General features: G+C 43.2%; 1 protein-coding gene across 3 annotated transcripts in view; it reads right to left on the bottom strand.

The window, feature by feature from the left end:
- Window positions 1–21351, bottom strand: part of LOC120312811 (junction plakoglobin) — an 80453-nt gene extending 59102 nt beyond the window's left edge. For all 3 annotated transcript variants that reach the window (XM_039354012.1, XM_039354014.1, XM_039354013.1), the window contains exon 1: window positions 21212–21351. In XM_039354012.1, coding sequence (XP_039209946.1) covers window positions 21212–21333 — 122 coding nt within the window. In that variant the 5' untranslated portion in view covers window positions 21334–21351. The remainder of the gene's footprint in view (window positions 1–21211) is intronic.
- Window positions 21352–25165: the final 3814 nt, after the last annotated feature.

The following is a 25165-nucleotide window of genomic DNA, read 5'->3' as shown; positions in this document are numbered from 1 at the left end:
TAAATCTCTCCACAACTTACAACGAGGAAAAAACTAGTAAAAATAATTGTCTCACCACATCATCAACAAACCACCTGTAATTTTTGAAGACTAAAATCATTTTAAAATATATATTGCTGCCTTGAGGCCAAAAAAGCTTGCTTACCACGCTGCCTACTGTGGTTAAAAACTCAATTTGGTGCTTTGTGTGAACATGGCCAAATCAAATGACAAGGAGGATGTCAACCAGTCTAGCCTTAGGGTACATCTAAATATGTCACCCACCCTCAATTAATGGCATATTGAGGAAATGCAGCAGTGCAAGGAGACAGCAAGCAAGGGTGTTATATGAAAGTTGGCTTCATAAATTAATCTTTAGCTGCTTCTCGTCACAAAATCAGTAAATAAAGAATAGAAAACATTCCAGTAAACTACAACATTAAGCAACCATGGCCAGCCTCATTAGTGGAGAAAGATGTTGAGAGCCTGAATTCATTGGCATCTGAAATATTATAGATTCTCCCTCCCTCCTGCTTTAAACAATTACTGAGTGGGGTTTTTTTTAGAATTATAAGGCTGTGCTTTTTAGAATTAATTAAATACAGAAGAAAAAGCAAAATAAGGTACTACATTCTGTTTTTAATTACATGTTTTTCCTTCTCATATATAATATAATACAAACTAGTTTGATGGAACCACTGATGTTTCCAAAACTAGTTATATAACAGGAAATAAATCCTACATTTAAAGAACTATAACACATATGGAAATAAAACTATGAGCACATGTATTTCTGGAGATAGCCCTGAGATTTCTGCTAGAGTACTTTTTTGGCTTTCCAAACCTTGCAGCTGATAATAGTATTTTGTACTGAGCATCATGAATAGCTAAAGATGGAAAGCCTTATAAGAAAAACAGAAAAAAAGGAGTCAAGAAAAAATGTGTTTGTTCTGTCCTATTCTCTGTAAGACAACTGGGAAAGAGTAAAATAATTCTTACAATAGATATTTTCTTTAGCAAAAACAACCTAAGCTCAATAAAGTGTGGTATATGAATATTGCATATATTTCAGACCCAAATTCTTTTTTCTTAAGGAATAATACAGAGAAAAACTTGTTTTAACTCATCCCTTATGGTTTCAAAACTTAAAAATATTACATCTAATTTTATGGCTAACTGCTGAGGGAACTATTTAGTCTCCACATTTAAAGTTGGAAATATCACTTGTTCCTTTACTTTTTTTTTATTAGTCAGACATGATCTATCTCTGAAATATGATCTATTCAATTATACAAGAACTGTCCAAATATTACAGTGAAATTGTAAAGGCAGGCAGAAAGAGTGTTATTTGGAAGAAATCTCCCAAAATGCACATAATCTAGCTCCAAGATCATGACAAACATTGTAGTTCACCCATTATGAACTAAAAGATATTTATAAGGATATCATTCTTCTATCAGATGAAAGCACAGAAACAATTTTTAAAATGGTCCAAAAATGTTATAAATTAAATTAAAAGACCCTACATATTTAACACATAACATAGTCCTGTCACAATACAGGCAATCATTGATTTACAGCCATTCATTTAGCGATCATTCAAAGTTATGATGACACTGAAAAAAATGACTTATAACCAGTACACTTACAACCATCATAGTATTCCCATGCCCCTATGATCATGATTTAGGTGCTTGGCAACTGAAATGTATTTATGAGGGTTGCAGCAACATGGCGTCATGTGTTTGCCATTTGTGACCTTTTTGGCTGGCTCCTGACAAACAAAGTCAATGAGGGACACCAGATTTCCTTAACAGTTGTGTGTTTCATTTAACAATTGTAGAAAAAAAGTCATAAAATCAGATGTGGTGATATGGTACTCACTTGACCACATCTTTACCTCCCAATTGTGGGACTACTTCTGGAATACCACTTGGACTAATAAGTAAAAAATCTGTAGAATGCTACTGGGACTACTTGGGTAAAAAAAAAACATTCTAAATAAACCCAAAGACCCAGCAACCCCAGCAGAAAAAACAGGAATCATCTACAACATACAATGTAAGAACTATAACAACCACTATGTAGGACAAACAGGCAGAAAATTGGTAGAACGCATCCATGAACACCAACTGGCAGTCAAATTGACATGACAAAAATTCTGTAATTTTACAATATCTAGACAGATTTAACCATAGTTTCTATTGTGAAAATGTGACAATCCTAGAGCAGGCCAAATCTAAAAATGCCAGGAAATTTCTAAAAGCCTGGCACTCTGATAAATCAGCCCTCAATAGACATATAGACATTAACAACATTTATAGATTACATAAGGGACAATCAACTAGCCCCAAAGAGGAAAAGACTCCAGCACCTCCCCACCAGTAATCAGCACTCAGATCAGCATAGATTAACTCCAAGGTCACCTTCAGACCAACAGTCAAGTAAGCAATACTCCAATCAAGAAACTGACAAAGAACTTTTAATAAAAGCCCAACCGAAGAATCCCTAAAACAACCCCCACCCACACAGATAGGCAAGACCCCAGAATATAAACTGACAGCAAACAGCACTGATGATATTACCTAGTTAGGGTAATGAAATTTCTGCAAAAAAAAAAAAAAAAACAAGCGAGCTCAGAGAGCACTAAGGACCCCTGAAAAAACAACAACAAACCTGTCCATTATTTATAATGTCTATCACAGTTTACAACAACCTAGTGTGTTCTCTAACTGTAAAATATACTCAATATATTTGGAAGGAATCAGTCTAATGAAAGTTAATCTAATGTATGGTTGTTTAGCTAAACCTACTGTAACAATGAGAAGGGGCATTGGTCTTACCTGAACGCCTTTTCTCAGTACGGAGATGGAGAATCCACCAATGGGTTTTCTCTGTCTGCCTGCTCTTGAGACCAAGTAGCCAAAATTTGACACGCCCCCTCTTGCCAGGGGATCCATTCTTAACGAGGGCGAAGTGGCTGAAGGTTGACGAGGTATTGGCTCTCAGTTCCCTAATAACAGCCTAACAGACCTTAGGGTGGGTGTGGATTCTCCATCCGTACTGAGAAAAGGCGTTCAGGTAAGACCAATGACCCTTCTCCAATACAAGAGATGGAGAATCCACCAATGGGACATACCAAAGCCTCACTGTCCCGATGGGTGGGAGACAGATAAGGCCGGAAGGGTGTCCTTGGAGACCACTTGCTGGAGGACCCTCCTACCAAAGGAGGCATCCGCCGAAGCGATCTTGTAGTGGCGTATGAACGGGGAAGGCGAGGACCATGTCGCGGCCTTACAAATTTCCTCAATGGATGCCTGAGTGGCCCATGCCGCCGAGGTTGAAACACTTCGAGTGGAATGGGCAGTGAGATGACTTGGAGGCAGCAGAGACGAGGTTTGGTACACTTCGGCGATACAGTTCTGGATCCACCTTCCAATGGTACCGGCGGAAACTTTCCATCCCAGAGTGTCCGGTCGGAAGGACACAAAGAGGGCCTCTGACTTGCGGAAAGGCTCTGTGCGTTTTATGTAACGCCGCAATGTCCTGGGGATGTCCAATGTATGCCACTGCCGCTCCCAGTCATGTGTCGGATTTGGACAAAAGTTTGGGAGAATAATTTCTTGTGTCCTGTGAAACAGAGAGTTCACCTTCGGGATGAAGGAAGGATCTAGCCTAAGGACAACCCTATCACTGTGGAAAATGCAGAAGTCATTCCTGACCGACAGTGCGGCCAGCTCAGAAATTCGCCTAGCCGATGTGATGGCGATAAGAAACGCCACCTTTTGTGACAGGTGTCATAAGGAAACGGTTGCAAGTGGTTCGAAGGCGATCCTATGAGAGCGCGGAGTACTTGCAGCAATTCCCAAGATGGATACCTGTGAACCACAGGGGACCTGGTGTTACACGCACCCTTGATAAAGGCGCGCACCCTGGGATGGTGAGCTAAGGGAACCGAATCCACACAAGTGAGAAGAGTGGACAGAGCCGCCACTTGCCTGTGGATAGTCGCCGGGGCGAGGCCTCTGTCCAGTCCATCCAAAAGATAATCTACTATTTGAGGAATGGTCAATTTGGAAATGTCAAACTGTCGCCTCCTACACCAAAGGCAAAAATTTTTCCAAGTGGAATCATATATGCGGTTGGTCGCTGGACAGCGTGCAGCCTGAATCATGGTAATGGCACGAGAGGAGAATAACTCCTGCGCCATTATGTGGCACTCAAGTGCCAGATGGTCAACTGCAACTATTGAGGCTCCAGATGACAGATGGTTCCTTGGTGTAGGGACACTCGGTGAGGGGGAATCTTCCACGGGGGTGATTGAGACAGGTTCATCAGGTCTGCGAACCACAGTCTCTGTGGCCAATATGGTGCCACGGAAATCACCTCCGCCTGCTCGTGTATCAATTTGCGGATGGCCGCCGGTATGAGCGGAAGTGGGGGAAATGCGTAAAGTAGGCCTTGTGGCCACTGAACTCTTAATGTGTCCATCCCCTCCGCCCCTGGATTGAAATAGCAGGAGTAAAATCTGGGGAGTTGAGCATTGTCTGCCGATGCGAACAGGTTGAGGGTCGGCTGACCGAACCTGTGGGAGATGTTTAAGAATAGGTTCGGGTGTAGCCCCCACTCCGAAAGGTCCACTGTGGCACGGCTCAGGAAGTCCGCTTGTTGCTTGTTGACCCCTGATATGTGTTCTGCCCTTAGCGACTCCAGGCTGGACTCTACCCAGGTGAACAGGAGCCATGCCTCTGTCATGAGGGCTTTGGACCTGGTGCCCCCGACGGTTGATATGTGCCTTGGCTGCCACATTGTCCGTAAGGACTAGGACATGATGGCCCTTGATTTTGTATCTGAAGTGTCGTAGGGCTAGATGGATCACCCTGAGCTCTAGCCAGTTGATGTTGTTTCTCAGTTCCGTGGTGGACCATTGTCCCTGCGCAAAGTGAGAGCGTAGATGGGCTCCCCAACCATACAGACTGGCGTCTGTCATGATGGTAACCCTGTCTGGTTCCTTGAAGGGTGACCCCTTGGTCACCGCCCGAGAGCACCACCAACGGAGCACACTGCAAATGTGCGCCGGAACCCTGACTAGGTGGTTGGATGCACTGGTATTCTGACGTTGGAATGGAAGAAGAAACCACTGTAGGTCCCGCAGATGAAGCCTGGTCCAGGGGGCTATGGCTATGCAAGAGACCATCTTGCCTAGTAATTGGGAGAGTGTTACCAAAGGAACTGTGTGTTGTTTGCATACCTGGCGAGCCAGTTCCTTGATGCTGACCACTCGCTCCTGGGAGAGATAGACCATGCAGTTGGATGTGTCTATGATGGCTCCCAGATGCAGTAGCCTGGGCAAGGGAACTGTCTCTTCTGGAAGTTTACTGAGAACCCATGCTGCTGAAGGACACGAATGACAGTCCTTATGTCCGCCTGAGCCACCTGCAGGGACGTTGCTTGGATCAAAATGTCGTCCAGGTAGCATTGGAAGCGTATTGGGATTTTTCTGAGTTTGGCAGCTACTACCGCCAGTATTTTTGTAAACACCCTGGGTGCTGAGGAGAGACTGAAAGGAAGGGCCCTGTACTGGAAGTGTTTGCCTCCATAACAGAAGTGTAGAAACCGACGGTGAGATGGATGAATGGGGATGAGAAGGTAGGCTTCCGTGAGATCTATCGATGCCAGGAAGTCGCCCTGTCTGATGCCTCCCAGAATGGACTGGAGAGATTGCATCTTGAATTTTTTGTATGTTATATATCGGTTGAGATTTTTGAGGTCCAGGATTGCCCTCCATCCTCCTGAGGTCTTGGGGACTATGAAGAGGATGGAATAAAACCCCCTGCCTCTGTATTCTGGTTGAACCGGTTCTATGGCCTGAATATCCAACAAGTGTTGGATGGCCTCCTGCATAAGTCTGCCTTTTATGGGGTCCCTGGAGACTGAGCAGATGGTGAGTCAGTCTGGAGGTGTAACTAGAAACTCCAGGGACAACCCGGACTGGATGGTATGCAGTACCCAGTTGTCCATGGAGGTTTGTTCCCACTGATGGAAAAAGTGGGCTAGTTCTCCTCCGATGGGAAGGTTGGGGTGAGGGTCATTTGTTCTTCTGGTACGGACGGCCCATTCCACAAAATGGCCGCTTTGTCTGATTCTGTTGCCTGGACCTGAAGCCTGGTCTGTCATAGGGACGGTCGTACAGTCTGTCCTGTCTGGGAGTATATGGTTTGGCGTTCTGATTGAGAGATACGGTTGTCATTTGGCGAAAGGGCTGCGTTCAAAAATAAGGCATGGGACGTCTATCAGATATTTTGTTTTAAGTGAGCCATGACCTTATTTGTCCTTATTCTCAATGAGACAAGGAGCCAGGGCCTCCCCAAATAAATTGCTGCCTAAATAGGGGGCGGTCGCTAGGCGCCACTTAACCTTGGTGTCGGCCTGCCAGTGTTTTAGCCATAGCATCCTTCTGGCGATTATATTGGATGCTATGGATCCAGAAGAGAAGATGGCCGATTGGAGTGTTGCATCCGTAGCATATTCCGTGGTTGCACCATCTTGGCCAGGTCCTAGTGAGTCTGCAAGTCTTCAGCCGGGACCCTGGCCTGTAGTTGTTGTAACCACAGAAGGGTGGTCCGAACAAAAAAGGAGGCCGAGGTGGCCGTTTTGATGACCCATGCCGCTGACTGGTGAGTTCTGCAGAAGGTTTGCTCCCACCTTTTGTCATCAGCTTTGAGAACCTCCATTAGGTCCCCCGCAATGGCTGTCTGGGAAACCAAGGGGGTCCAGGACTCATCCACCTTGGGAATCTCTAGTGCCTCATTGAGGTCTGTGGATGTACTATACATCCTCTTGTCCGTGCCACTCACCGAAGGGAGGGAAGAAGGGGAAGCCCATTGTTTCTTGATCCCTTGCAAAAAAATGGCGGGACAAGGCATGTGGTGTTCAGTTGTCACTTTGGCAAAAAATATCGGCCTGGACGTGGTGCCCGGTGCCACCTGCGGTTGAGGGAACTGTTCTGCCCCTATGTTCGCAGTGGACATAGCCTTGAGGAGGATCGTGAGAAATAGGTTGGGGTTAAATAGACCCCACCAAGGGGGATGGTTCAGGGGGGAGTTCCTCATCCTCTGACAAGGTAATTTCCGGTGGCTCCTCCTCTTGAGGAGAGGAGTAACCTCTCATGGAGGACTGGGCTGGAGATGCGGGCTCCTGAATAACCTGGATCTCTTTGGGGAGTTCAAGGGATGGTGTGGCCGAGGTGTGGGTTCCCTGATTGTGTTGGACAGAGCACTGCGATAGAGTGCGGTCCACCACTTTGGTTAATAAGGCCTCCAGCCGTCCGTCTGAGAAAATGCCCCCTATGTTGTGACCCGAGTGCAGTGGTCGAGGGCGACAAAGTGGACTCAGTGGTAGTACCCGCGACAGTGGCTGTTTGTTGGGCCGATGTGGGGGGCGAGCTTAGTGGTGGCGGTGTTCCCGGAATGGACCATACCATTGATGTCGATGGGCCCAATGGTAATTCCATCTCAGTGGTTGCCATTTGATCCAAATCCAATTGGGCCTGCCTCTGCGCCCTGGTGCCTACGGCTGGCTTGCTTTTCCGCCAACTTGGAGGACTTCTTAAGCGTATGCTTGGTCTTAGTTTTGCACTTGCTTGCTGCCTTCTGGCCAGAAGGCGCGTTGCAGCTGTAATTGGGAGGTGGAGAGGTCGTGCCCATGGACTGAGGCAATGAGGATCCCTCCATCCTGTTAGAGCAATCCCAGGAACAAGCGCTGAGAAAAAGCTCTGGCAGGCAAGTAGTTGGCGGAAGTGAGATTGGAGCAAATACCAAGACTGCTCCCCTGATCACCCGACCAATAAAAAATTCTCTCTGGGCTACGGTCACAGTAATTGAGGCAGATACCGAAGGCATGTTTGGAACCACTCTCTGGGCTCCTCCCGGAGGCCTTAGATGACCAGGCAGTGTGCACCAGTAAGGGGAAAAAAACCAAAAAATTGAGGCTACCTCAATGAGACTGGGGGCCTGAATAGATCAAAAAAATTAGTCAAAATGGCAACTACCAAGCAGAATGAATGTCCAGGGTTCCCCTCCCCTTGTTTCCTTGTCTGCTCTGCTGTAATATTCTGCGATGGGCCTTGCTGGGCTTCCCTGGGCCCACGTGGCCTTCTAGTGATCACGCGTCTTGCAAACAGGCCTCGTTAGGCACAACAGGCCTCGTTAGGCACAACAGGCCTCGTTAGTCCTAGAGGGCCTCATGAGGTATCTGGGCACTAAAGCGGCTGTGCCTGACCACATGAGATTGGGGTCAGCTACCCTGGGAAGGCTACCCCCCCAATCTGTAAACTTGGGAAATTGTCTTCCCGATAGCCGGCAGGGGCCCGGGGCTTGACTTGTGCTGCCCCGGTGATCATCACGGTCTTAAAATGGCGGCCGCAGCCCATTTTCCCTCTGAAAACAGGCTCCGTGGTGATCCGATGCCCAGGGGAATCATGTGGGCAGCGCTGTTAAGAGGGCTTTAATCTGATGGAATTTGAGAAAAAACGGAGTGTTTCTTTGCAGAAACACTCTATTTTGCTTTCCGGAGTTCCCAGTTGCAATAAAAGGGCATCCGCTGCCTAAAAGGCAACTAAAATGGCGCCCGCAATTGCCCTGGGCTGCGAGAAAGCTCCGACGATCTGGATTCAAATTTGAATCTGGGTCTGGAGCTTGCTATTTTCCCCCAAATTGGGGTGAAAAGCTGGGGAGGCTGGGGAAAAAAGCACAGCAAACAGTCTCTGCTAGTGCCTTCTTCCCCGCCCCCCAAGAGTCCTGGGACTGGAAAGGGAAGCTGGAAGGGATTCCCCCCCACACCACACCTTTTAAATAATTTGAGATCCTAAATGATCTTAGTAACTGTGTGGAATTTGGTAAGGGAGAGTAACTAAATTTAAAATAGCCAATTATTTAGAGAGAATCCACCAATGAATTGCTTTGTCTAACCTGAAACAGCTGAGAACCAAGCTAAAATGAGTCTTCAAGAGCTGAGACCAAGTTAAGAATGGATCCCCTGGCAAGAGGGGGCATGTCAAATTTTGGCTACTTGGTCTCAAGAGCAGGAAGACAGAGAAAACCCATTGGTGGATTCTCCATCTCCTGTACTGGAGAATGATCTTGAGGGGTAGGATAAGAGAGGCTGCCCAGGAAATGCAATGAGAAGATGTAGGGGTGGGAACCAGTAGTTAATGATCAGAAAGAGAAACTTAGGAAATATCCTCCCCTAATATATCAGGCAATTAAAAGTGATTGGGGGAAACTGATACTTTAAGACTTCAAGATTTGGTTACAATAGCTTTACAATAAAGTAGAATTAGCTTATCTGATCATGTAACCTGTCTGGTTTACCAGGGAAGATGACACCTACCTGGTTGTATCCAGGATTGGTCATAATCCCTTTTTCTAAACTTTAAATGAAAATTGCAAGATATAATATGTATTCCCATAAAAACTACTGATGGGCCAAAAATCTGTCAAAGTCTAGCTATGTATTCTGAAACCACTTTGTTATATTTCAGTGATAGCGAACCTTTTAGAGACCGAATGTCCAAACTGCAACCCAAAACCCACATGTATCGTTGGGTGCTGGGTGGGCATGGCTCATTGGCGGGGTGTGGCCAATTGGGTGGGCATGGCCCACTGAGTGGGCATGGCTGCAGTGGTAACGCCAGACTGGGTGGGACTAAAAAGTTCAACCAATCAATTCCAACTTTGCAAGATCTTTTTTTTCCCCGCGAGTTGAAATTGATTGATTGATTGAACCTTTTTTTTTTTTTGCACACGGCGGCGGAGGCCTAAAGTGAAAAGATTTTATAAAACCCAGTGAAGGCCTAGGACTGGGGCGACAGTGCGCGTGCCCACAGAGATTCACCATTACAGGCTTATAACTATAACTATGGACACATTCTTCATCGAAAGATAAACTATAAAAATTATTTAGAAATAGGTACTGTGCAACATTGGCACAAAATTTTAGGGCTTCCAAATATATTTGTGAGAATAGATAAAGCCTTTAATTGCCGTACTTAATAAACTCACATTTAAGTTTCCTACTTGAGAAATGAAAAATCTCAAGCAAGCAAACAACCAAGCTCAATTAGTATCCCAAATTCCACAATTCAACTACAAATGTTGCTACAAATGTTCTTTTACAGAAAGTTAACTTTTACTATAAAGTCACAATATTTTTAAATTCCTTGCTTGATAGCTATGTCTGCCATGTACATCCAACAAAGCAAACATTAGACTAAAAAGTGTTATTACATTACCTAGAAAAGCATCCAAGTTCATTTAAGCCAAATTTATAGGGAAATTGATTTTTCATGATATTGTCTGGAAGCTTTCCAAACTGAAGAATTTACAGGATCCACCTTTCCAGGGACAGCCTAATTGAGTCATTGGAGTTTTTATGACTAAAGAATAAGATTGGTTGAAAGCTTTCATTTCATTCAGTGTTAAATCTATCTATTTATATATACACATTAAAACATCAGAGATTGTCTTCATTTTGCTTTCCTGAACAGAATGTTGAGCCTCAAGGCTATAGCTCTATGTATCTCAGTTCAGGCAATGTGTTCAGGTTTGCTAAACAAATGGACTTCTGTGGTTATTTGGGGAAAGGGCTTAATTTTATTCACTATCCTCTATACCAGCAGTTTTCAACCTTCCTAATACAGTTCCTCATGTTGTGGTGATCCCCAACCATAAAATTATTTTCGTTGCTACTTCATAACTGTAATTTTGCTACTGTTATGAATCGTAATGTAAATGTCTGATATGCAGGGTGTATTTCCATTGTTACGAATTGAACATAATTAAAGCATAGTGATTAATCACAAAAACAATATAGCAATCCTACCTGGAGAAGCTTACTCTTCCTTGCTCAAAAATGTTGGGAGGGAGGGAAGGGGAAGGAAGGAAGGAAGATTGAAGGGGGAAGGAAGGAGATGGAGAAGGAAGGAGATTGAAGGGGGAAGGAAAGAAGGAAGGAAGGAGAGAGAGATTGAAGGGGAAGGGATGGAGATGGAAGGAAGGAAGGAAGGAAGAATGAAGGGGAAAGGAAGGAGATGGAGAAGGAAGGAGATTGAAAGAGGAAGGAAGGAAGGAAGGAAGGAAGGAAGGAAGGAAGGAAGGAAGGAAGGAAGGAAGGAAGGAAGGAAGATTGAAGGGGAAAGGAAGGAGATGGAGAAGAAAGGAGATTAAAGGGAGAAGGAAGGAGAGATTTAAGGAAGGAGAGACTGAAGGGCAAGGGATGGAGATGGAAGGAAGGAAGGAAGATTGAAGGGGAAAGGAAGGAGATGGAGAAGGAAGGAGATTGAAGGGGGAAGAAAAGAAGGAAGGAAGGAGAGAGAGATTGAAGGGGAAGAGATGGAGATGGAAGGAAGATTGAAGGGGAAAGGAAGGAGATGGAAAAGGAAGGAGATTGAAGGAGGAAGGAAGGAAGGAAGGAAGGAAGGAAGGAAGGAAGGAAGGAAGGAAGGAAGGAAGGAAGGAAGGAAGGAGAGAGATTGAAGGGGAAGGGATGGAGATGGAAGGAAGGAAGATTGAAGGGGAAAGGAAGGAGAGGGAGAAGGAAGGAGATTGAAGGGGAGAGGCGCTGCCAAGGACGTTCAAGCAGCTCCGCACAATTGCCTGGGGAGGGCTCTGGTGGAGAGCCTGGTGGAGAGCCAAGCAATGGCATCTCCGGGGCCTTGGAAGTCACGCAGAGGATCCGCATGCCTCGGAGCCGCCAGCCACCCTCTCACACCCGCCAACCTGGAGCCCTCCATCCTCATCCTGGCACCTCTTGCCCTCTCCCAGCCGCCCCTCCGGACCTGCCCGCCCCTTCAGCCATCGTAGCGGTGGGATCGCGGGAGCCCCTTTCCACATCATGCAGCCCATCGCACGCGAGAGGGGTGCGGCTGGAGCGCCACCTCCCACTCGGAAGGCGCCGCTTCTCCCCTCCCGGCCCGGCTGGCTGGCCTCTGACGCACATGCGGGCATCGCCGCTGCCTCACCCTCTTCCCCGCCCCCTGGCCGCTTCCAAGGCCCAGAGCCCGGCAAGCTGGGAAGGGGCTGCTCCTGCCTGGCAGCCCCACAGCCACATCGGGCGCCAGAGGGCCGAGGCGGCCTTTGACGGCGAGGGAGGCAGACTGGGAGGTGCGGGGAGACTCCCGAGTGGTGCGGAGGGCGGTCGGGGCGGAGCGCGGCCAAGCAACCACGAGGCATTGAGACCGGCAGCGGTGGCAGTGGTTTTCTCGCCCTTCTCCTCTCCTTCCTCCTGCTGCCCCCAAAGCAGCTCGGGTGGGAGCCAGGAGGAAGAGGGGTGCCTGGGGGGAGCAGCCAGGCTGGCAGAGGGGCTGGCAGGCCACACGGCACCAGCCCCTACCACGGCTCCATTGATGGATGGAAAACCAGGCTGGGCAGCGCAGAGGCAGCGGGGATGGCGGCAGTAGCGGCCGCTGCTGCAGCATTGGGGATCCCCGCTGCCCCTGCACTGCCCGGCCTGGTCCTCTGTCCATCAATGGAGCCACGATGGGGGCTGGTGCCATGCGGCCCACCAGCCTGGCTGCTCCCCCCAGGCACCCCTCTTCCTCCCGGCGCCAGCCCGAGCTGCCTTGGGGGCAGCAGGAGGAAGGAGAAGGGCAAGAAAACTGCTGCCGCCGTCCCCACTGTCCCCCCATTTCCTGGCCTCGCCCTCCATCCATCCGATAGAGCCACGGTGGGGACTGGTGCCATGCGGCATGCCACCCCCTCATCCAGCCTGGCTGCTCCCCCCCAGGCACCCCTCTTGCCCCAGCACCTGCCCGACTGCCTTGGGGGCAGTAGGAGGAAGAAGGGGAGGAGTAAGAGGATGGCAAGGAAGCCGCCGCCAGCGCTGGGCCCCAGGAGGTGGCTCTCCTCTCTTACCTTTGCTGAATCTCCTTCTTCCTTCCTGGCAGCCTAGACTCTGGCGCGCCTTCCTGGCCAGCAGGTCCAATGGTCGGGCTGGCTGGGGATCGCAGGGGCTGGTCTCCCTTGGGCTGCGGCTTGCGGGAGGGCTGGCCCACTCAGCGGAGCCTCCAGCAGGCCGCTCCCAACAGGGATCCCAGGGCTTCCCCGGGCGGCTCCAAGGCCACAAAACCCTGGCCACACTTCTCCCAGGGGGTGGGGCACCCGGGCACAGGACCAATCAGGAGCCCTGCAGGAGGTAAGTCCGCCTGAGAGAGAGAGAAGGGAAGCGAAAGTGCCTCTCTCTCTCTCTCTCTCTCTCTCTCTGCAAATGGCGAAGGAGGCCATGTGGAGACGGATGCGGAGTGGTGTCTTGGTCCCTAAGACCATCAGAAATATGTGTTTTCCGATGGTCTTAGGCGACCCCTGTGAAATGGTCGTTTGACCCCCCAAAAGGGTCGCGACCCACAGGTTGAGAATCACTGCTCTATACAGATACCAGTAGTAATTAAATACATGAGAAAAATTAAATACATGAGATTAACAACAGGTTTAACTTTTATAACTGAATATCAAAGAGATGTTTTTGTCTTTCACTATCTTGAATATTGCTCAGGCAGCTTTTGTTGCCAAATGTCATTAATGATAATACCTGTAATGGAGAGGCCTAGTTCCTGTCATACAGCTTTTGCCTTTTTGCCCCACAGCTGCTTTTTAACCTACCTACTGAAATCCAGTGAAACAGGAAAACTTGGGATCTTTTGTCTAAGACAAGTACATATTTGAATCTTCTTGAGGGAACTTGCTACTCAGGGACATTAAAAAAAGAACACACAAAAGACAGAGGTAGGGACACGTTTTAATATTAAACAATAGAAGAATTGGAAATTACCACAATACTAGCCCTTCAGAAAGTTACATGCAAAATTGAGGGAAGAAAATCCAATAGGCTATTAATTTAGAAACTATTATCAAGTTTGGCCTTATATAATTGAACCCAATTTATTGTTTTGCTATATTTTTCAAGAATTTGCTGACAAATCTATATATTCATATTGAAAATTCTGTCTAATTTTAACCCATTCAGATAAGTTCAAGATATTTCCTAGTGCCGATCATCTTCTTGATTAAACCAATAATATATGCCTGATGTTAGGCTTAAAATTTTTGTGTATTTGCCTCACAGCTGCTTTTTAACCTACCTACAGAAATCCAGTGAAATAGGAAAACTTGGAACCTTTTGTCTAAAACAAGTACATATTTGAATCTTCTTGAGGAAATTTAGACTGAATACTAATGTATGTCACTAAAACTTCAGGCAACAAATTTTAATGATATGATTCCAGCAGATAACATAAATGGGCAAATCAGCTAATGCCAGACCTTTTAATAGTATCAATGTTCATCCCACGCATTGAATGTTGAGGCATTACTTCAAACTACCAACATCTTTCTTGCCACAATAAACCTATCCCATCCACATGGGGCAGCTATACTATATTTCAGTCCCAAGCGTAACTAACATGAACTTGGAGAAATGCATTCTAAATAATGTTTACTCTAATATAGGATACCCCATTTCACCTTGATTTCTAGAATTACTTCAGGTGTATAACTTGCTATCTACCAATCAAAATTGTCCAAATTAGGTGTCTCCCCATGTGGGGATTTCAATTCTCATAATAATAACAATGCCTATGCTGGCTGGAAAATTCTGATAATCAAACTCCAGATGTCTGAATACCATACACAGGGGAAGGCTATTATAGACTATTCCTTCAGAATTAATTCAATATATTTCCACAACTTAAAATAAGAATTTCTTCCATCATTATAGATTAGACACACAAGTTAAGATAGGCAAAAAAAATGGTACGTGAGCACCTGTCCAGCCTAGACGAGTTCAAATCACCAGGACCAGATGGATTACACCCCAAGGTTCTCAAGAAACTGGCAGATGTGATTTCAGAACCACTGAACTATATTTTTCAAAGATCCTGGAGCACTGGGGGACTACCAGAGGACTGGAAAAGAGCTAATGTAGTTCCCATCTTCAAAAAAGAAAAAAAATGGATCCAGGAAACTTTCTGACAATTAGAACAATTAACCAGTGGAAAAACCTGCCTCCAGAAGCGGTGAATGCTCCAACACTGGAAGTTTTTAAGAAGAGACTGGACAGCCATTTGTCTGAAATGGTATAGGGCAGCGGTTCTCAACCTATGGGTCGCGACCCCATTTGGGGTCGATCGACCATTTTTCGGGGGTCGCCAAAGGCGGCGATCCGCCATTTTCTCCCCTCCGGGGGCAGCGCCGCGCATGCGTGCCACGCATGGGGCGGCGGCACGCCTCCAGGGGAGGCGCCGCGCATGCGCGCCACGTATGGGGGCGCCGCCGCGCATGCGCGCCACGCATGGGGGCAGCCCGCATGCGCGCCGCACCATGCATGCGCATAACGTTTGTGTGACGGGGGTCGCCGTCACACAAACGTTGAGAACCGCTGGTATAGGGTTTCCTGCCTGAACAAGGGATTGGACTAGATGATCTCTAAGGTCCCTTCCAAGTTGTTGTTGTTGTTGATGATGATGATGATGATGATTATTATTATTAGAGAAATACAGGAGTAATGTGCATTATGAATTCCACAACTTGGAAAACAAAGCTTTTATAGTTATACCTACAGATCTTCATGTTCTCTATTTCATTAGAGCCAATAATCGAATTTATTTTAAGAACTAATCTAGTTCTATTTCAAAGACTTCCCAAGAAAACTAAAAATAAGCCCAGAAGCAATAGATTTAACTTATTTTAAGTGTACTTTCCTATATACACTCACAGATGACTGATTTGAGAATTTCTGTTATGAATGGAATCAATAGGAATTAAGCGAAATTAAAGCTTTCTTGTGTACATAAACATAATTTAGCAAGGGTAATCATACCACCTCTAACTTCTGATAGCTTTTTGTTATAGCAAAAAAAAAACCCTTAATTGAGTTTAAGAATTGAATCATTCCTAAATCGAGGAAAAGTGTATTTAAACAAACCTGTCAGAATTATGTAATCTCTGTAATCTTTCTCTGCAAAAAATTATATTGAAATAGAGACAAATACATGAGAATTCTAGAATTTAATTTATAAAATACTCACAAGTTACAAAAACTCTCCATGACCAAAACCAAAGCTTGGTTCATTGATTTGTCTTAGAAACATAGCAAATATGCATATCCAGCCTTGATACTAAGCATTTTACCACAATTTTTTCACCTTTATCTTAGGGCACTGAGTGCTGAAGGACAGCCTTCAAATTGATATTAAAAGGTGGTGGATATGGATAACAAAAATGGGAGAAAGATCTTAGCAATACTCAGGCACACAATCTAATTAGTGATACTAAATGGAACATTCAAGGAAAAAGGAAAGGAACAGTAAGAAGACCCACCCAAGTTTCTTTCCAATTCTGAACTAAATTTAATTATAGCATTTAGTTAAATATAAGCAAATATTTTTATATAGTGGCTGGGCCTGATGTTGAAGTCACATTTAAAATATACAGTACTTTCTAGAAGAGACAATGTAATGCTTGCATATACATGTCCACACACATTATATTATACTGAATTTACAGCAGAACTGGATCTCTCACTTATTTTTTTTTTCCAGTATTTTATTAGAAGCAGCTTCTCCTTTCCCAAGCCAACTCCCCACACTTATCCTTTCATCTATGCTGCAAGGCTGATTAATTAAGCAAATCATTTGGCTAATGTAACTAGAACACCCTTTGCCTCACCCTCTGCTAAGATTAAAAGGCAACTGAAAAAGAATAGAATCTTCAGTTCAAATTCATCAGCTTCTGCCAAGCAATGAATGGCTAAACATGCATATCAAATTCAAACATAATATCTTTCAAGAAAATATGTGGGAGAAGCTACTTTATTTTTTTATGAAATAAGTTCTTATTTTTTTAAAAAAACAGCTATGATAGATGAGCAAACTAAAAAAGCAAACTTTAAGTTGACTTATATACCTATAAGTATACCTATGCACTCACATAGAAATCAGAATCTTTACAGATTTTTCCACTCAAGTTCTTAGAACAGGAATTCAGACAGTGTAGTCTACCAACTCTTTTTGCAGTCTCCAGAATGGAGAAAACAATTTGCAGTCCCTCAGAAAGATGGAGCTTTTCAGTTGCATGTAATGAAAACCTTCCTGCATAAAATCAGGACATCAGACACATAAATATAGATCTTAACTTTTGAATATCTGTTCCATACAATTTGATGTCACTATAGTACATGAGGGCAAACAGCAAAAAAAGTAAAACAGAAAAAATTTATTGATTGCAGTTACTGGGTAAAGGTGAGGCCAATTTCCATATTTTTCAGTTCAACATTCTTAGTTTCAGATTCCCAACCTTGATTTTCACAAGGATAAATGGAAATAAAAATTCATACAGAAAAAAGAAATCTAACTGCTGATTGACATACTTTTTTAAAAATAATTCATTTTCCACCCATAAAATATAATTTCTCTTGCAAGTTTAGCTGTTATTGAACATTTATAAGCTAAAAGTAATAATCCTCGCTCCTTTCAGAACGTCTGCTGCAGAACCAACAAGAGAAAATTTTAGCTTCAAGTGTTCCACTTCCTTTTTTCTAAGCATAAAGTTGTGCTTCCTATTTCCACAGAAACCCTACTCTTCATTTAAAAAAAAAAAAATTGCTATTACACTGGAAATAGCTGGGAAGCAGGGAGATGGAAGAGACATGACAAAATGCATGCATGAGAATCAGTTTTCCTTCCTACTACCCCCCCTCTTGTGAAACTCACCAAGGTTCCCATATGACTCACTCAGTACACAGACAAAGCAGTAAAATGTCTGGCATTCTGGTTCATTTATGAAGTAATAATAGAGCTGCTTCAGAAGCCAAACATGAGTTTAAGTATGAGCAATGAACACAAAGTTGAATGTCCAATGATCCACAATTCCATGTACAAAATCCTTTTTAACTATCTGTAAATGGGTTATTATGGGAAGAAATTAGTTCATATTCTTACGTATGTATCACCTCCTATAACATCATATAGTTATTGAATAGCTACATAAAAGCAACATAAACAATCAAATCTAGTCTCAAGAAACTGAAAAACAATCAAGAACTAATTACACTTCTCTTGTAGTGATTGAGTGTAAATCAAGTTGCAATCACTAATACAGTACTGTTCTTTGTAACTTCCCTTGTGTTTTAATCAATGAGAAAAGAGCTGGAAGGGACCTTGGAGATCTTCTAGTCCAGCCTGCTACTCAAGCAGGAGTCCCTATATCATTTCAGATGTGGTTGTCCAGTCTCTTCTTAAAAATCTCAAGTGATGAAACACTCACGATTTCTGAAGGCAAGCTGTTCCACTGGTTAATTGTCCTCACTGTTAGGAGGGTTCTCCTTAATTGCTTCTCTCCTTGATTAGTTTCCACCCATTATCTTGCCTTCTAGTGCTTTGAAAAATAAATTGATCACCTCCTTCTTGTGGCAGCCTCTCAAACACTAGAATGGCTATCATGTCCCCCCTACTCCTTTTCTCTAGACTGGCCATTCCCAAATCCTGCAACTGTTCTTCATATGTTTTAGTCTCCAAGCCTTTAATAATCCTAGTTGCTCTTCTTTGCACTTTTTCCAAAGTCTTAACATCTTTTTTTGTAATGTGGTGACCAAAACTGGATGCAGTATTCCAGATGTGGCCCTACTAAGGTTTTATAAAGTGGTACTAATAGTTCACGTGATTTTGATTCTATGCCTGTGTTTATACAACCAAGGATTGTATTGGCTTTTTTGGCTGCTGCTGCACACTGCTGACTCATGTTTAAGTGATTGTCCACTAGGACTCCAAGGTCCCTCTCAGTTACTGTTTTTGAGCCAGGTTTCGCCTAATCTATACTTGTGCCTTTGGTTTTTCCTGCCCAGGCGTAAAACTTTCTCCACATTAAAATATCATTTTGTTAAATAGGGCCCATTCTTCAAATCTGTCAAGATCTTTTTGGATTCTGAGCTTCTCTTCTGGGTGTTGGCTATTTTAATTAGCAATACAGATTTCCACAGTAATCTTTGCCCTCCTCTCCCCAGCCCATTAGGGCCCTCTTCAGGTTTGTTCAAAGTCATATAACCCAGTTAATTTTTAGAGAGTCTATATATTGACTACTGAATTATCACAAATATGCATATTGAATGAAAAAATAGTACTCTGTAATTAACTATTCTAACAAACAATGTGTATTATCATAATCAGCAATGCACTTCTAAGCAATCCCGTTAGTCAATTAAAAGCTTTTACACAGAGGCCAGCAAAGATTTGTTTTTAATCACATTTTATTTCTGATGAACTGATTAGAGAGTCTTTAAAAGGCAACTTTTAAAGGAATAAAGGCTTGTTACACATCTAAGCACATTAGCCAAGATTATGAATTATATCAGTTTTTTATTTATTTCATTTATAAGAACTAAATTAGCAACAATAATCAAAATAGCTAAACATCTAAGAATGTACCTGCAGATTAAAAATAAATTCTGTCCATACAAATATAATTGAAATCCCATATGCCATTATCTTCATTCCACTTATTATAGTATTTATACTTCAGGACATTACAATCTTTTTAAATACAGTAGACAACTATTAAAATGGCTGAAGGATAAAGAACAATTCGTTTTGGGACAACATAGATTGAAGGGTGTGTCTGGGAGAGACAAACTGGATTATGAGACTTCTAAATGCAATAGCTCAAGCTGAGCAAACAAGAGCCAAATTTAATTAGCACACTTCAGAAAGCAAAGTATAGAATCAAGGAGTATGCACCCTTTGTTAACAAATCAGTCACATAAATGAGCACACAGCACACTTTTCTATGAACTAGCATTCATGCACAATTCTTTTTCCTATCAATGCTATTCACCCATAATTAACACATGTTAATTATTAACAATTAACCATTTTATCTATTTTTAATATGTACACAAATATTTTATTGAATTGCAAATTCATTCTTGCAAATTCAAAACTAAGCAAAAAGCAGGCATATTTTGTCCCTCAAGAGTAGACATATATCTATTATGGTTAGAAAAACTGAATCCATAAACTAGTAAGCCAATGGGATTTCAATCCCTAAACTGATAACTGATATTATTCTTGGGCCAAAACATATGGTATCTTTTAAAACACTGTCCTTGAAACAGAAGCAGAACAACTGACAACTAGAAATCTTTTGAGATCAGTGCCAAATTTCCAAGTATTTTTCTACCTCTATTAATCAGAATGGTCTCTTTTACTGTCTTCCTTTCTCCATTTCCTTATTCTATAATGTTTTGCCCTGCCCAACTTCACTCAACAATTCCTGGAATGTATATCACCATCACGATTCACTGAAAAAAAAACCTCATCTTGAAGGTTTTCTCTGCAGAGCTAGAATCAATGCCCCACTCAACCTTATCTCACACCTACCACTTCAAAATGGTCTTTGTGCTACTATTTCCATGACGCTATTACAGCTCATTTCCAGTACCTTCTCCTATTCCCTTGCGCCAAAGTCTTGTTTCTTTCAGCCTCGATAAGCACATATGAAAACTACCTAAATTGGCATGAGCTTCCCATTCCACTCACCACCATTTCAAAACCATCTTGGGCCCAAGAACAGCTCCCAAAATCTTGAAAGCACAAACCACCAATCAGCGAGTTCTTCAAACGATTCGCAGTCCTATCCTAACAAGTTACCCTCCGTTTATCCACAGGCCTCCGTACCACAAGTTCCCGCATTCCCCTTCAGACTCCAGAGAAAACCCCACCGAATTTCATTCAGGCCCTGGCGTATTTTTTTACCCACGCCCCCAGGGCCGCTTCCTTTTTACCCACCCTCTGTTTCTTCCAAACCACCTCACGGAGCTCCACGTTCCCCCAAGACACCCCCCCCTCCCGAGAACAGGGAAACATCACCCCCTCGACATATGGTAGAAAGCGGGGAGATAAGTTTGGAATGCGGAGCTCAACTCGCCTCTTATTCCCTTTCCCCGCACGAATTCCCCCCTGCATGCCACTTCACCGCTGTGGGGCCGCGCCCAAAGCTTCCTTCAGCCGGAGGGGTCTTCCCTCGCCATTCCCGTTAAGCGTACTTCTTTACTTGGGACTGTCCTCCCAGCCCACTTCCCCAGAGAAAACGCATCCCTTGCTGCCCCGCACTCCCCCCCTTCCAAAACGACCTCTCAGAGCCTGCCCGGGGGTCCCTTCCTTGGCCCTTCTCCCCCCCTGCAGACCCACCTGCCGGACCCGTCGCCACCGCCTTGCTTGCCTCTCTCCACTCCGCCCAGCTCCGAGTGACTAGTTCCAGCGAACAATGGGGGTGAACAGCGAGCTTGGCAGAGCCCATCCCTGGTCCCCATGGACACAGACCCCGCCTCCAGATCTCTGAATGGCCTACACCGTCTTGAGGAGGCGCGGTCACCTCTCCGCTGCCACGCCCAGTTTCGCCCTGCCCTGGAATGGTGTTTACCGACCAAGTCTCCTGATTAGACGCGAAGAGCAGGTGGTCACAGGAGGCCGGAAAGGAACTTTCGCGCAAATTAGAAGGGCGAGTCGACGGGCAGGTGTGGGAGGGGCCGGATACAAGGTGGGTGGGTTAATGACCGCGCTCGGGAGAGGGAAGCTGGTTTTGAAGAGAAGCAATACATGTGCTCAACGGACGGAAAGTCCCAAATTCAGTCTTAGGTAGCAAGCAAGGTAGAAAACCTGCTGGAAATCCTGTGGGACACTGTAAGCGACATTAGGACCTCATGAATGATAGTAGATTGAGTGGGAGGAAAAAATTGTGAGCTCCTTTCTTTACGAATTTCTTTTTAATAAACAACGCTTTCAATAACTAGTCTCCTAAATTCTGTTGGGATCTTAATCCAGCTCCATAATATTGCCCTTTGCTAATTCTTCTAGAAACTTGCTGGATCAGACAAAAGCAAATCCAATTCAGAATGTTATTCCTACAGTGGTCAGCCAAGTGTTTCTGAAAATGCCTGGACAGAAATGAAAGCAATCCCACCTCCTCTTTCTGTTTCTCAATTATCTGTGTTCAGGATCTGTTAACTTTTGTGACTTACTCATTATTTTTATGTTCCATTCTTCTTTGAATAACTCTTGCTGACTCCAGCTCATTGGTTTTCATCTTATTTCCCTTTTTTCTTATACATAAACCTTTCCCCCCCCCATTTTGTTTCCCATTTTTCTTTCATGTGAATTCAACTCTAAAACTATTGTCTTCATCCTTCAGTTTGTTGACTCCTATAACTGCTTGAACAAGTCCCTGCAATTTTCTTGGCAATATTTTGGAAATGGTTTACCAACACCTTTCTGAGTCAGAACAATCTGCCCAAGCTTACCCAGTTGGCTTTGTATATACAGCAGGACTAGAATTCATGATTGCCCAATTTCTAGTCTAACGTTATATCAAATTGGCTCTTCATTGTTCAGTACATTTCACAGTCTATCCTCCATCACCTCCTAGCTTTTGTCATTTAAATATTTATATCCTGATTTATTTCCAGAAAGAACTCAAAAGAACAAACTGATCATTTAATATATAACAATACAGACAGGTGTAAGTCATAAAAGCACCATTTTAATGTAATAAAAAGGAACATTCCCAAATTCCTCCCCCTTGAAATTATGTCTACAATTTACTCCCCAAATCCTCTAATGATATTATCTCACTAGGTTTTTTTCTTGTAAAATTCCTCATCCATTTCTTTCTCAATTTTATTTTGTTCTATCTCCTCCTCCCCATAAAAGCTCTCCTTGATGCTTCCCCTCTTTAAAGTAGGTGGTTATTCTTTCCATTAAGGAAAACCAAACATGTTTTCCAATAGAAAGTGAATAGAATCCTTGCAACTATCAACACATATAATACCAGTTCATTGCATTTTGAGAAAACATATGGATTAGTAAAATTTGATAAGAATATCTCAGGATTTGTTGCATAAAGACTGAAACTGCCTTGGTTAATAACCAGCACTTAAATTGGAAAAGAATGAAACTTCAATTATTTCACAAAACACACAGTGGTAGTTGAAGTTTATTTACTATAACACCTGGACCACTTTGGAGGATTAAAGCTGGATGACATGATACCATATTGTGTTATTCAGATCCAGTGTGGAAGATAAGCTCTGTAAGGTTAAAATAGAAAGCTAGTGTTTGATTAATATCTTTCCTGCTGTCCATAATATTTACAACTTCATTTAAAGGCTGCTACTCTATTTCATTAGCAATCTCATATTTCTCAGATCTGGGATCTGCCTGGAGCCCAAATATATCTTTAGAGAGTCACTTTTTAAAAAACTTTATACCATATATATGTCTTCTGGGACAAGATGCTGATAAAGTGTAGCTCCTGAAAGCTTACATCTTAGTAATATGTGTTAATCTGAAAGTGTGCTATCAGAGTCCTTTTGAACTTTAGCTTCTTCAGAAAAATCAGATAGACTGTTTGGGAGTCTCCCTTTACCCTGAATGTCACAATGACAACAGTAGCTAAGACTGCTGTTATGTTACTAAGAGAGGGGCTTTAAGCATAGCCTCTTCTGCAGATGGTGGACTTGGCCACGTTTTACAAATTAATGTACTGTAACAATAGGGCTGTCTTTAAAAATCTTTGGAAACTGCATCTGGTATAAAATGTTGCCAAAATAGCATCAGAAGTCAATAATATGAAACATATTACTGCTCTCCTTATACAGTTGCTATTGTGAAATTAACAGTTTGATTACTGTAGAATACCCAAAGTGATAATTTTTTTTAATATGATGCCTCCTTTTGAGAACTTTGTTCTCTAAGTTTCTCCCTCTTCCAATTTCTCATACAACAGCCCTGTGAGTTAGGTTGAGCTAAGACAAAGTGACTGACATAAAATCTGATTTGCACATTTCAGTCTGCCACATCATTTGTTCAACTTGGCACACCTGTGTTGTGCGTATCTAACCATTATGATTTTTTCTACAAATCATGGTTTAAACAAACCACAGTTTAGCATAATGTGCAAATCCAGCTGCAGAATGCCTCTGAAAAAGTAAATGAGAAGATTTATGTTCCAGCTGGTAAAGTCAGTGCACTACAGTAACCATCTGGGGAGGTTATGAACACTTATTAACCCTAGAAGAGTTAATACATGCCTTTGGTATTATGCCTGCCCCTTTGCTCTTAATCATAACAGTCAACCAAACACAACAGTAATTAGAACTAGTCCAAAACTACTATTTTGTTTGATCACAAGTATGCCTTAAAAACAACTATCTGTATTAGAAGTGTAACGTATCCTAAGCCTTTTACTGACTTTCACTTACTATTACAGAACATGAACTGAGAGAACAAAGTATACAATGATGACTGACAAAAACAAAATTGAAAACAAGATTGGCTTTTTTCACTTCAGATTCAAAAGCAACAACAGAGAAATGGACAAAGGCAGTTCTTCCAAACCAGGCACAATGATAAAAGATTTCCCATTTAATGGCAATGAAATAAAATGAAACCTCCCTGAAGGAAGAAAGGATTGCAAGCTGGAATAAACACCTTGAAGTGCTAGAACCTGCAGCCACCTTCTTGGAGAAACTGGTTATATAATCAAGATTGCTATATTGGAGCCTTAATGAGGACAAATATTATCTCTTTCCATCTGAGGTCTTTTCCTTGGACACAATTTATCTGACTGTCTTCTCTTAAGATTCTGTAAATTTCAGATGTCCATGATACAGGGGGATGTGATATACTTGCTTTATAAAGTCAGATTCGAAATAGAACAATAGGTTTTCTGAGTCATGAAAAAAAATCCTCAGGATTAGTCACAGAACAAGAAAAAAAATTCAGATACAGTGGGCAGCATAACATTGTAAGAAATGCACAGTTTGCTAATATGTTGCAATTAGAACTTCCTTTGTTAACATTCTTATTGTTATAAAGCAGGTCCTTTCTCTTACAGTAAGTAGATTAATCCAATATTTAATTCCAACTGCATCTGCATTATAGAATTATCATGTTCCTTTTTGTTCTATGGTCATAATGCTATGTGCTGAGTTTATAGTGAAAATCCAGTCTAATAATACAAAAAAGGTGGAGCAGCATAATCCAGTATACTACACTTCCATCAAGTTTCAAGAAAAAAACAGAGATTTATCTGCTCACCAGAAAATCATTTCTGAGGTTTGGGTAATTATTTAAAATAGTGGTCTC

The sequence above is a fragment of the Crotalus tigris genome, unplaced genomic scaffold (genome assembly GCF_016545835.1).
Source record: "Crotalus tigris isolate CLP2741 ecotype Arizona unplaced genomic scaffold, ASM1654583v1 scf7180000018544.1747854, whole genome shotgun sequence".
Taxonomy (NCBI): domain Eukaryota; kingdom Metazoa; phylum Chordata; class Lepidosauria; order Squamata; family Viperidae; genus Crotalus; species Crotalus tigris.
Note: the sequence above shows the minus strand (reverse complement) of the source record. Positions and strands in the feature narration are given on the sequence as shown.